The sequence below is a fragment of the Cynocephalus volans genome, chromosome 2 (assembly GCF_027409185.1).
Source record: "Cynocephalus volans isolate mCynVol1 chromosome 2, mCynVol1.pri, whole genome shotgun sequence".
NCBI lineage: Eukaryota > Metazoa > Chordata > Mammalia > Dermoptera > Cynocephalidae > Cynocephalus > Cynocephalus volans.
Window position 1 is genome coordinate 187,077,219 of NC_084461.1, and position 13,587 is coordinate 187,090,805.

The window sequence follows — 13,587 nt, forward strand, 5'->3', positions numbered from 1 at the left end:
TGATTTTTTCCCTCCACCTTCACAATTGAATCCAACACACAGGCCCTATGGGAGCTCCTGGTATAACAAAAGTCTCTGAACCAAATGGACAGGAGATTTTACGTTTTTGGGTTCCTGCAGATATTTGGGGACCAGTGTGCATTTGGCAGGGTTGAGGGGGTTGGGAAGGCAAGGAGGCAGAGGGGTACTTATAAGTATAAAAACTCAAGCCAGGGCCGACCCCGTGGCGCACTCGGGAGAGTGAGGCGTTGGGAGCGCAACAGTGCTCCGGCTGCGGGTTTGGATCCTATATAAGGATGGCCGGTGCGCTCACTGGCTGAGTGCAGTACGGCCGGTCACAAAAAGACAAACAAACAAACAAACAAAACTCAAGCCAAGTATAAAACTCAAGTATAAAACCTCGAAGCCAACCATTTATGTGATTTTCTGACTGTAAGGCTTCAAAGCCTTTGTTATTTGTAAGGTCTGCTGCATTTTCTTGGCATAAGGAAGAAAGATAATGTGATTCCTCTGAAGTCAAAATCCCAGATTCTGAGGAAATCTGATTGTGTCCACTGTGCCTGTTCTGATGTCATAAAAATTCATCTAATCTGCCAGCAGAATCTCGAGCCAGGCCCCCCTTCCCAGGTGGAAACACAGTGTGACTTCCAAAAAGGGTCGACTCTGAAGCATGAGGGTAGCTTTTCCCATCAGAAAGACACCTCAGAATCACCATGTCATCTGCTGGCCACAGGAGAGCCTGGAAAAGGGCACTCAGTGTCCCCACCTGCCAGCTCTGTGGCCTTGAGCTGACACTTTGCCCTTCTGAACTTCACTTTCTTTGGGAGAAAAGAAACCTGTTTCACAGAACTGTGGTAGGACTCAAGTCAGTTATTCAGAGCAGACTGACTACTATTAGGAACACAGGAGGTTATCAGTAAGATGGGTTTACACATTCAGCTGACTGCCTCCCTGACATTCAGACCTTTCCTCATTGTGTTGAGACAGCACAACTGCAGGCCTCTAGGCCACTGCAGCAGCCAAGCTTCCCTGCATCTCTGGACACAGAAGAGAGAGAGTGAGGAGCAAAGGTCCTTGGAACAGGAGAGAACCACCGAGAGATTAGAAACCTCCATGAGAATGCCAACAAACCCACCAGTATTGGTGGCACCGGCAGAACTGTCTTTTTTTCTATGAGCCCCACTTCATTCTCCACCACAGAAGAGGATCTACGTACTAGAGAAGCCTGACAGCTCTTCAACAGGAACTGCAGTTGGGGGCTTCACAGCCATCCCATCACCTGCACCACCAGCACCCCGTCCTCGCTCCCTCACCAAGAAAATGCCACTCAGGGACTGATTTACTGCCTTCAGCATCAGCTCTTAGGCACACTTCACAGCAAGGTCCTTTATCAAGTGCCACTCAGTTGAGTGAGAGAGTGGAAAACCTGGGAGAGAGAGAAAGAGGTAGAGGGAGAAGGAGGGAGGAAAAGAGGGAAGGAGGGAGAGAGAGAAAACACAGGAAGAATGCTGGTGATGTGCTAAACACTTAGCACACGCTCTAGGAGGAAGCGGCTGGGCCCCAGCAGAGTCATACACTTGATCACGTAGCTGACTGCTGGTCTCTTTCAGTTCTGTGAATCCACAGGAATAAAGAATAATGAAAGAAGAAATGATTCCCCTAGAATACAGAGAAGCCAGCTTTAGGGCAGCTGGAATAGTTACAAAGGGAAAGGCCAAAGGGTTTTAATTCCTCAACTATTTATACGGTACAGATAAAGGACTGGCCAGTTAGCTCAATTGGTTAGAGCATGGCCTTATAACACCAAGGTCATGGGTTTGGATCCCCATACTGGCCAGCCATCAAAAATAAATAAATAAAAATTTTAAGGTGCAGATGAATATGTGTTTTGATTTATTAAAAAAAAAAAAAAAAAAAAAAAAGAGCAAGACTGCAATTCCATCTTGCTTTCACCACCAGGAATCAAATGCACCCAAACCATAGGGAAGAAATCACCTGCAGGCCAGCAAGTGAAGCACCCCAGCAGCACTTACCCAGAGCCTGCAACGTGTCAGGCTCTGCACTGAGGACCCGGTGAGGAAGCCAAACCCAGGCCTCTGCCCTCAGAACTTCACAAGCTAACGGGAAAGATGAAAATGTCTTCCTGAGTGAGCAAGGACATGCAAGGAGTGTATGGAAACACAAAAGAAGGGCACTCAATGGCGTTTTCCTCAAGCAGGAGACCTGAGCTGAGTCTTCAAAGCTGGATAGAAGCTAACCAGGCAAAGGGAAGGCAGAGAAAGGGTTTTAGACTGAAGAAAGGAGGATGCCTTTCTCAAGACAGCAGCATCTTTGGCTTTCTGGCCCCCTCTTCTTCCCTCCCTCCTCTGTCACCACCATAAATGGGTTCTTGCCATTGAACAAAGAGTAGTTAAGATAACACTGCTGACTGTGTGGAGCCTTAAGGATCAAAGTCTCAACTTTGCTGCTGCTTCCCCTGGCCAGTAGGATGGTGTCCGCAACAATTGTCAAGCTCTTGGAAAAAGGAGAGAGAGCTACAGGAATGTCAATTCATCCATATCTCACATTTAGGTTAAGTGTAATTTTCTGAATCTATTGTCCAAGAAGATGACAGAATAGGAGTAAGTGCCAGCTTGTCATGCCAGCTTCTAAAGTAAAGCAGAACGAGAAAGAGGGAGCAAGAGAGAGGAAGAAAGAAAGGCACACAAGAATTTATAAAAGGGAAGTTTTGGGGAGATACCTTTTTTGCATTATTGGTAGTTTAACTATATGAAGTGAACAATTTCTTCTAAATCAAAAAATCAATAAGCAAAGTTAGAAGACAAGTGTCAAACTGAGGGAGATTGTAAAAAAAAGTTACTATCTTTAACATATAAGGAGCTCTACAAATCAGTTAAGCTCCCCAAATTACTTAGTAACTGGAGAGAGAAAACACTTCTCTTTACAATAAAAAGATCTTGCAGTTAATACCTGAACCAAATCACTAACAGTGGGACAAGCTGACATTATGTACCTTTGATGTGATCACTCATGAAGCACCCACAAAAAAAGCTTTACCTAAATCTAATCAAGCCTCTTAGGCTTCACGTGGTTTACAGGAAATACAGGGGACAGGGAACACATCAACACCACAAAATAAAAACAAATGCAGCATGTGGGACATTCTTCAAGACAACTGGACCAGCTCCTTCAAAAAGTCAGCACCATGGGGGAAAGGTAGGAGGATTATTCTAAGATTAAAAGAGACTAAAGAGATGAAAATTAAATGCAAAGTATAAGTCAGGGTTGCATCCTAATTCATAAAAACTAGTTACAAAAGACATTTTGAGGAAAACAGGAAAAATTTTCATATACAGTATATATTACACGATATTAAGAATTCATACTTTGGCACAAAAATGACATAATGGCTATGAAAAGGAATATCCTTATTTTTCAAAATAAAATGTCATAAATGTCTACAGCTTTTTCCCTGGACCACTTGAAAATAAGAGAAACAGATGCATAAAGCGAGTATAGTAAAAATTAACAAATGGGGGCTGCACCGTTATTTCAACTTTTCTCTGTTAAGATTTTTCATGATTAAAAAAGAGCAAAACAGAAGAATTAAAAGAAAATTCACAAATATAAAAATAAATGGTCAAACTTTAGAAAACCAAAGTTCAAATTTGTTGACCCCAAAAAGCACTTTAATATGCACACTGAAAAAAAAAAAGGTTCAGGGCTGGCCAGTTAGCTCAGCTGGTTAGAGCATAGTGTTGATAACATCAAGGTCCAGGGTTCGAGCCCTGTACTAGCCAGCTGCCAAAAATAAAAAAGTTTCAAACTCACTAGAGATCAAAGAAATGCAAATTAAAATACCACAGATACTATCTTTTGTCTATCAGATTAAGATTTTTAAAAGCAGGGTAATAATGGTAATTTTAAAAATGCAGAGCCTAATAGAAAACACTTGAACAATTTCTCATGAAGTTCAATAGACATTTCCACATGACCCAGCATTTACTCAAGAGAAGTGAAAACTGTATTTCCCCGAGAAAACTTGTACATGTACGTCCATAGGAGTTTTATTAATAACAAAGCTGAAAACAATAAAACTGAAGATAAGCCAAATGTCTATTAACAGGTGAATGGATAAAACAAACGTTGGCATATCCATGCAATGGAATATTAACTCCGATGCATATAGCAACACAGATGAATCTTAAAAACACACTGAGCAAAAGAAGCCAGACAAAAGGGTACATACTGTATGATTCCACTTATACAAAACACAAGGAAGGACAAATCTAATTTACAGTGATAGAGAACAGATGGCGAGGGGAGGAATCCTTAGAAGGGTACAAGGGAACCTTCTAGGGTGACAGAAATGTTCTGTATCTTGATTGTGGTGCTTACACACGTGTATATATTTGTCAAATCTATAGAACTACACACCTGAAAAGGTGAGTTTTATTGTTTACATATTACACCTCAATAGAGATGATTCAAATTTTAACATTATAGTAATGACACCCAGAGCTGGGGAGAATGTGGGGAAATGGGTCCTCTTCTACAATGTTAGTGGGAATATTAGTACAATCTTTTTTTTTTTTTTTTTTTTAGCAGTTTTATTGGGATAGAATTCAAATACCATTCAATTTACCCATTTAAAGCATACAATTCAGGCTGGCTGGTTGGTGTTACAACACCAAGGTCAAAGGGTCTGAATCCCTGTACTGGCCAGCCACACAAAAAACAAAAGCATACAATTCTATGGTTTTTAGTATATTCACAGAGTTGTGCAACCATCACCACAATCAATTTTAGAACATTTTTCACTATCTCAAAAAAAAAAAAAAAAAAATGCCACACAGGGCCAGTTGGTTAGCTTACTTGGTTAGAGCACAGTGCTGATTAACACCAAGGTCAAGGGTTTGGAACCTCATACTGGCCAGCCACCAAAAAAAAAAAAAAAAAAAAAAAAGATTCCAAAAAGAAATGCCACATCCCTTAGTTATTACCCTTCAACCTAAGCAATTACTAATCCACTTTCTATCTCTATATGTATGCTCATTCTGGACATTTCATATAATTGAAATCATAAAATATGTGGTCTTTTGGATCTGGCTTCTTTCACTGCGCATAATGTTCAAGGTTTATCCACATTGTGGCATGTATCAGCCCTTCATTCCCTTTAATAGCTGAATAATATTCTATTGCATGGAAACATCATATTTAGTTTATCCAGTCATCAGCTGACGGACATTTAGATGGTTTCTTGGCCAGCCCCCGCTGCCCAAAATTAGATTGTTTCTAACTTTTGGCTATTATAAATAAAGCTTTTATAAACACTCGTGTAGAAGTTTTTCTGTGGACATGTGTTTTAACTTCTCTTGGGTAGATACTTAGGAATGGAATTGCCGGGTCAAATGGCAATTCTACATTTAACTTACTAAGGAACTACTAGACTGTACGCCATAGCAACTACATTATTTTACATTCCCACCAGCAGTGTAGGAGGGTTCCAATCTCTCCACATGCTCACCAACACTTATCACATCTGGGTAGGTATGAAGTAGTATCTCATTTGTGGTTTTGATTTGTATTTCCCTAATGATTGATGGTGTTGAACATCTTTTCATGCGCTTATTGGTCATCTGCATACCTTCTTCAGAGAAATGTCTATTCAAGTCCTTTGTCCATTATTTTTAACTGAGTTATTTGTTGTTTTACTTTTGAATTGTAGAATTCTTTATATATTCTATTTCACTTCCCTTATTAGATACATGATTTGCAAATATTTCTCCCATTCTAGGGGTTGTCTTTTCTAATTGGTACAACTTTTGAAAACTACTCTGGCAGTATATACGAAAGATTCCAGTGTGGATACACTTTGACCTTGCAGTTTCACTTTTAAGAATTTATCTTTAGGAATAAATAAAGTATAATGAGAAGAGATATAAACAAGGACATTCAAAGTACTATTTAAACTGAATCCCAACCCTTACTTCACACCATACACACAAATTAACTCCAAGTGGATAACAGTCCTAAATGTAAGAGCTAAAACTATAAAATTCCTTGAAGAGTTGAACATACAAGAAAATCTTAGAGACCGTGGGTTTGGCAAAGATTTCTTAAATAGGACATGAAGAGCATGAACTACAAAAGAAAACATAGACATACTGGATTTTATCAAAATTATCAAAGTTAAAAATTTCTGCTCTCCAAAAGACAACTAAAAATGATGGTTCAGGTCTATTTTTACCTACATGGGCACAAACAAAAAAGTAAAAAAGGGTACGGTGACAAAACAACAGGGTATAACTCCAAGAGGAGGATTCTGCTCTTTTCTATCTTTCTGAAATGTTTGAATTCCCTATTTGACAATGAGTATGCATCTATCTCTGTATAATAAAGTAGGGGGAAAAATAGAAAAAAAATGAGATGGGGGTTACGGGAAGTACCTCCACAAAATGGTTTCTATTTGGAAAGGGGAGAACAGTGAATGTCTATCTTATAATTAATAGAAAGTAAGATTCAATTAGCCAGGGGACACAATTTTCCCTGGTGACTGGATTTATTTTTTTTATTTGCCACATTTCAGAAGTGGAAATATATTGTAATATTCTTAAGAGTTTAGTGTCTTTGCCCTGTCACATGATTTGCAGAAAATTTCTATCATACATATGAATTAACCTGGCCAACAACTTTCCGTGATATAACTGGATAATAATGGCTTCAGATTACTCTATAAAAAAAAAATATATATATATATATATATATATACACATACATACACGCACACATATATACCATTATCTCACAATATCTGGAGCTTAATTTAGTTATCTAGAAGTAAGTAAAAGTAGTTCAAGATAGATAATAAAGATCTGTGCACTTGACTTAGAGGAGAGTCTCTAAACCCTCACTAAGTCAATTACTCTTATTTCACACTCAATTTAACAAGTTATGCAAACCAACAGAAAATGAGAGACACTAGACAAAAGAGGGTAAGTGGCAAACTCACTGCAAAGCAAGCAGCAGCCAACAGCCTGGAGGAGATAATCATTAAAGATTTGAAAACCCAACTCATGAGAGTCTGGCATGGCTGAGTAGAGAAACAAATATACCTTAACAGTGGCAGAATATCATACAGTTACTATAATAATACAATAAATAAGATTCAGAAATAGGTTTCTTTTTTTTTTTTAGGAACAAGTACTTTTTTAATGGATATTATTTTTTTTTTCCCCCACAAATACACTGGACAATCATGCAATGCTGCCAGCATTAGATGCAATCCTGGGCCACAAGTCTGCACACTCCTTTGCAACTGGTCCTGTGATGGCAGAACCTTTCATCTCGCCTTTATTGTTTACTATGACTCCTGCATTATCTTCAAAATAAAGAAACACTCCATCTTTTCTTCGGTATGACTTTCGTTGTCGAATTACCAGTGCTGGATGTACCTTCTTTCTGAGCTCTGGTTTGCCTTTCTTGACTGTGGCCATCACCATATCACCCACACCAGCGGCGGGAAGTCTGTTCAGGCGTCCCTTGATCCCCTTCACAGAGATGATATACAGATTTTTGGCTCCTGTGTTGTCAGCACAGTTGATCACGGCTCCCACCGGAAGACCCAGGGAAATCTGGAATTTCGCACCGGAGGACCCACCACGTCCTCGCTTCGACATCTTGGACGCCGGAAACGGATAAAAAGGTCAGAAATAGGTTTCTAAATAAGCAGAAGTTATATTCAATATGTTCAAGAAAGAAGCAAAGATTATTATGCATTTGAAAGAGATTTGTACTTTCCATTTAAAATGGTTAATTTTAGGGCTATCCAGTTAGTCAGTTGATTACAGAGCACAGCCTTGTAACACCAAGGTCAAGGGTACAGATCCCTATACCAGCCAGCCACCAAAACAAACAAAAAGACACAGGAGTAAAAATGGTTAATTTTATACAAGAGATGATTAATGAAATAAACAACAGTGATCTGGAAAACTGGCTTATATCAAAGGAAGCTCTATCCCTTAAGAAAGGGGCAGATAAATGAGATATTTTTGCAACATTTTAATAGCAACCCAACTTTAATGCCACATAACTCAAAGAATTGACCTAAAAAAGTCATTTTAGATCCACTCACAGATTCATGTTCGTTACTCAAATTGTACCATGAAGGTGGTTCCCACATCTATCTCTGAATAAGAACTAAGCCTGTGGATAAGGACATTTTATATTACCACCCTACCCCCCAGCTCTGTCCACCATGTGTAAACTCTTCCTGCTTCTGCAGCTCCATCTTTGAGGAAAAGCACTTTAACTTGGCTGTCTGGGACAAGGGTGTTTTAAAAAATTGTTTTCATACTCTATTTTCTCTATCTAAGCTCTTCAAATGTCAGTTTGTAACCACGCTGCATTTGGAGGGCTATTAATTCAAATGCAGAGAAACTAAGTTCCTGACTGGGGAGGAAATGAAGTCTCAATCTTCTCACTACAAACATCTTCCTATGTGAGCAACCTCCACCCTCGAGGGAGTTCCTAACGTCTTCACCCCTTTAGGGCTGGGATTTCCACAAAGACATCTGGTTAGGATGAACCAGACCCTGACCACACAAATAGGAAACTGAACTAAGGCGAAGAGGCAGAACAATGTAACCTAAGTCAGCATCAGAAAACCCGAACACTGAGGCTCTGCTCCTAGTCTTGAGGGAGTTCAGCCAGAGGAATTACGAGCTCTTGCTGAAGAACTCTGTAGCCTGAAGCATCACAACAAGATAGGGACAGAGGTGAGGAGGTTAGCCAAAGCAGCAGTATCTGCAGGTGGCGAACCAGGCCAGAGCAGGTGGTCTCATGTACTGAACAGACTAGTGCCAAGTGAGGCCAAGGCCACCAGTAAGCACCATGACTCCTGGAAACTCAATGCTCCAGGGCCATTACCAACAGGCAATAAGAAGCAATGATGGCTGTGACCAGCTGTGCTCCAGGACTGGCCAGCAATGCCGACTGGACCAGGAGACGGCTGTCTGCTCTGGAATGGATAACTAATTGTCCAGAGATGCTGCTGCTGAACAGGGAGGGCAAAGGGAAGTCGTTTCTCCCCCCTAGAACTTGGCAGTCCTCTCCCAGCCTACCCCCAGGAACAGCTGTGTAGGTGAAAGAAAAGAAGCCAGTTGCAGAGAACCAGAGTGATTCAAACCAAATCCACTGGCACTTTACTCAAAACAATGATGGCTTTGTCAAAAGACTGCAATAGCCCAACAAGAACCAGCTGAAAAACCTGACTTCCTCTCCTAATTCAACCTTCTCATCCCTGTGACTTTGAGATACCAGGTTGAAAATGAGGAAAAAAAATATATACAGATACACCAACATCAGCCAACACATGTGATAGATACAACAGAAGGCAGGCCAGCTGCCCTTCTGAGATGACACATCCCTGGAGCTGGCTGTTTTACAGCATGGATCTCTTACCAGGAGCTCGAGCTCCCAGGACACATTTACATCTCACTCACTGATATATTTCCAGTGATTCCAGCCAACAAAGAACAAAGGGCTAAAACATCAAGCTTTTTTTCCTACAGTGCCGTGTCAACGTTCCAGTCATTTGGGAGGCAGCACACCGGAGATCTCAATTTGAGCTGCCGAGCCAGAGTGGCTGCTTCCCATTTTTACAAAAGCCTCTGGAAGCTGCTACTCTAGCACAGAAGACAGGAAGAAATTCTCTCTGCGGGGAAGACATGGGGGGCACGGAGAGGAGCAGATTACGGTATTTCTCACACCACACCCTGCCCTGCTCACTTCATGCCCATTTTACCAATCGGGGCAATCATCTCCAACACTACACAAACACACCCATGGCTCCAAGGAGCCAGAAGCAAGCACAAAAACAAAGATATACAAACAAACTTATCAGGCAAAAAAGCAGCTGACTACACACAGGCCAAGCCAGCACGGAGTAATCTGTAGGTCTCTGGTAGGCTGCTCTGAGAAGGAATTGGAGAAGGCTGTGCATAGTCCAGGTGAGCTTCACCTGCCTCCTGGCTCTAGGTACTGTACAAGGACAACACCAAGGACAAGCAGAGCTAAGCTGATAACTGAGTTCTTTGTTTTTTTAGGGCAGGCTTTCCAATGCACAAAGCCTTCCAGCAAGGTTTCTCAAAAGAAGAAAACATGAATTTCAAAACTAAAAGTGAATAGAGACTGGTCTGATAGACAGGGGACCAGCCTGAGAGAGCCAGGAGCTGGAGCTGGGTCTCTGCTGGGTCCTCAGTAAGGAGTCAGGGCAAGAATGCAGCAGGTGGCCGTTGGACACCACAAGGGGCACCAGACCTCTCCACTGGGCCGCACCTCCACACAGGTCGGGCCAGACAAATTTTTAAAACATAACCCAAGTCCTCCAGTCTTTGACCAACAATGCAAATGGTGGGATAGATGGGACCACAGAAGCCCCACAAGCAAGTAAACTGATGAGCGTTGCTGCAAAGCCAGAGGTGGGCACCTCTGCGCTGGATCTGACGGAAGATACTTAAACTCTTTTCAGAAAGCTGAGTCAGCCCTTCCTTCCATGCATCAAGTCAAGCCCAGCTCTAACTTGCGGGACACCTTCAGCTGTGCGCTCACCTCCCTGAGCGCACTCACATCTGGAATGGCAACCTTTCCCGAAGTTCTTGCTCTCACTGCCTCTGGAACAACAAAAAGCCAAGGGACACATTCACTGCTAATGTCACAGCCTGCGGGGTCTGTCAGCCAGCAGCACACAACAGTACATGCAAGCTTGGGCCTCAGTCCTGCTGGTACACTGCTGACCACCCATTCTGTCACCTGCCCTTCCCAGGCTGCAGGGACACACATGAAAATGCAGGGAGTGTTCAAATCAGCAGCCCAGGGCACCTAAACAAAGGCCACTTTTCAGGTGCGTACCTGCCAACCACCAGTCCTCCACACATACCTGACCGATGAGGGTGGGACCATGTGACGAGGCAGGGTGGGGTCTCAGGGTTGGACTGTGCCTGATGAGGCTAGATGAAGTGCTGCCTTTTTTTCAGGAGTCCTGAAAGGTTCTCAGAATAAAGGATCCTTTCAGGAAGGAGGAGGTAGATGGACACTTTTAGAAAAAGTAGTCAACCTACGGTAAGGCAACAGAGAAGAATGGAACGGGCCCAGAAACACCTGAAGGGTTACCAGAAAATACCACAGAAGTATTCCCAATGATTAATAGAGAGGGATTAAGTAAATAACAGTACACCTACACAATGAAATACTATTCAGCCACTAAAAAACATTGCAGATGAATATTTTGGGATATGGAAAGATGTTCACAATCCATTAAATGGAAAAATACATACTCACCTTGGAAAAAAAATAAACAAACAAGGTCTGGAAGGATAAACACTAAGGAATTGACAGGTTATCTCTGGGTGCTGGGATTTTTATTTTTTCTTTTAGCTTTACCTATATTTTCTAATTTAACTTTTTAAACCACATTGTATGTTATCATAGAAAAATTAGAAAATTTCCTTTTAAGGAAAAGGCCAATTTAAATTTTTAAATGTAAAAAAAAAACTTTGGACATAAAGAAATAATGTTGAGCTAAATTTAGAAGGAGGCCTGTAAAATGTAACCAAAATTCCAAAAAGTAAGGTCCCAAGCTTAGAAGAATTCCCCAACTTTTCACATCTCAGCAGAGGAACACGTCTCAGCAGAGAAAGCACTGCATCTCTGATAAATACAAATTCTATTTTAACCTGGCTTAGAAGCAGAAGTTACGGCATTTAAGAACCATAAAGCTATTTCCTAACACCTTCATAAATCAGATCAAAAAGAGAGAAAGAAACAGAGAGCTAGAAATCCTAAGAAACTTGTGCAAAATGGCCGCACAAGCTGTACTTTTGCATATGAATGTCTGTGGTGGGGAAAGAGTTCTAAAGTGGACATATTTATTGCTTTCTTAGCCACCGCCCCCACACACAGATGCGAATGCACGCACTCAAGAAGCAAAATCAGTGATATATAATATAATATAAAATGTGTAGGTTAGAAACTTTAAACAAGAGCCAAGAGAGAGTCAGTCTAACCTTTGTTTCATCTATAGCCAAATCAACTGTTTGGAATTAAGTCAAAATATTGTCCCTTTTCTCTATCCTAGAATCACCCTGTGAAAATAGCCACACCCCAGTCAAGTATGGTGGTGAAGTTAAGGACTAATACTTCAAAATGGAATGTAAAACTTAAGATTAGCCTATAGTCCAAGCATTTCACAAAATGGAAAATAAACCCTTCACCTCCAGGACAAGATTATTTTAAATTATTGCCCTTGCACCTCATAACTCATAGTAACTGTCTCCTAGGAGCATGCATTCCTCTGGGGTTTACCAGGCAGTTTTAGATTTTATATTCAGAACATTATGATCCTATGACTTTAAACAGACCAGGGGCAAGCAGGTACACACAGCAATGAGAATACCTTGAAATTTTTTCCTTGTGCCAAAGAGCACACTGTCTTCATCTCTTAGGCCAAGTCTCACTTCTAAAGTAGACTCAACCTAGATTAAACTAATTCCCCCAGAATACCTAACAACTGAACTCAGACCTTAAATTGTAAATTAGACCATTATACAATATATGCAAGTATTAAAACAACAAACTGTACCCCCTAAACATGTACAATGAAAAAAATAATTTAAAAAAAATTTTTAAATTAAGCCCAAGTTTAAAAGTAGAGTTCACATAAAAATCCAGATTTTTCAAATATGCCAGCTCTCATAACACTGGGCTCACATTCCCAAATAACAAGAATCACCTGGGATTGAGTGAGCCTCTCAGGTAAATATTCTGTAGCTTACCACAGTCCCCACCACTCCCTATTGCCTTTCCATTAGAGGCCAAATCAATTGCAGCTTATGCTTACATAGTTTTCAAAATAAGGAAATATTTCTCATAACCATGACTTTATCAAAAGGAGGAAAACAAAAGATAGAAAAGGTCCTCTTAGATTTATAGATGACCCACTTTATTTCCTGGCCCTTGTAGGTATTTCAGTTTGGGACCCCTGACCCAGATAAATAATGTTAAGAGAAAAAAAGGTCTTAACAGGATAAACTCTATAGAGGGTGATTTGGAAAGTTCTGTTGCAAGTTGGAGAAATCAATCCCCAAGTCATTTTTGATCTAGAGAGAATGCTCAGGGATAGTCAATTTCCCAACCATTTCTTCATTTCCCATATACAGTGAAGATACAGAATCACGTAATGTATAGCCATTGACATATTTAGGATTCCCTAAAAATAATAATGGAAATCTGAACTATTTTCAATATTAAAAAACAGCTTTATTGAGATATAATTTACATACAATAAAATTCACTCTTTAAAAATGTTCAGTGGTTTTTAGTGTATTCACAGAGCTGTATAATCATCGCCACTGTCTAATTTTAGAACATTTTCATCACCCCCTCAAAAAAAACCCCATACCCATTAGCAGTAACTATCCATTCTCCCTTCTCCAGTCCCTGGCAACCACTATTCTGCTTTTTTTTTTTTTTTTTTTCTTGGCGGCTGGTGGACGCAGGGATCCGAACCCTTGACCTTGGTATTATCAG

At 40.6% G+C, this 13,587-nt stretch overlaps 2 protein-coding genes across 6 annotated transcripts in view; both read right to left on the reverse strand.

Annotated features, from left to right (window-relative positions):
* Positions 1-13,587, reverse strand: part of MLXIP (MLX interacting protein) — a 76,829-nt gene that overhangs the window by 52,599 nt on the left and 10,643 nt on the right. The window lies entirely within an intron of this gene.
* LOC134369932 (large ribosomal subunit protein uL14-like) lies at positions 7,213-7,689 on the reverse strand. The gene has a single exon (XM_063086778.1). It carries the CDS (start codon positions 7,677-7,679, stop codon positions 7,257-7,259), a length of 423 nt encoding a protein of 140 aa, XP_062942848.1. The 5' UTR covers positions 7,680-7,689; the 3' UTR covers positions 7,213-7,256.

Bases quoted from the DNA above. Each gene is read 5' to 3' on its own strand.
- LOC134369932 (XM_063086778.1), bottom strand. From the start codon at position 7,679: ATGTCGAAGCGAGGACGTGGTGGGTCCTCCGGTGCGAAATTCCAGATT.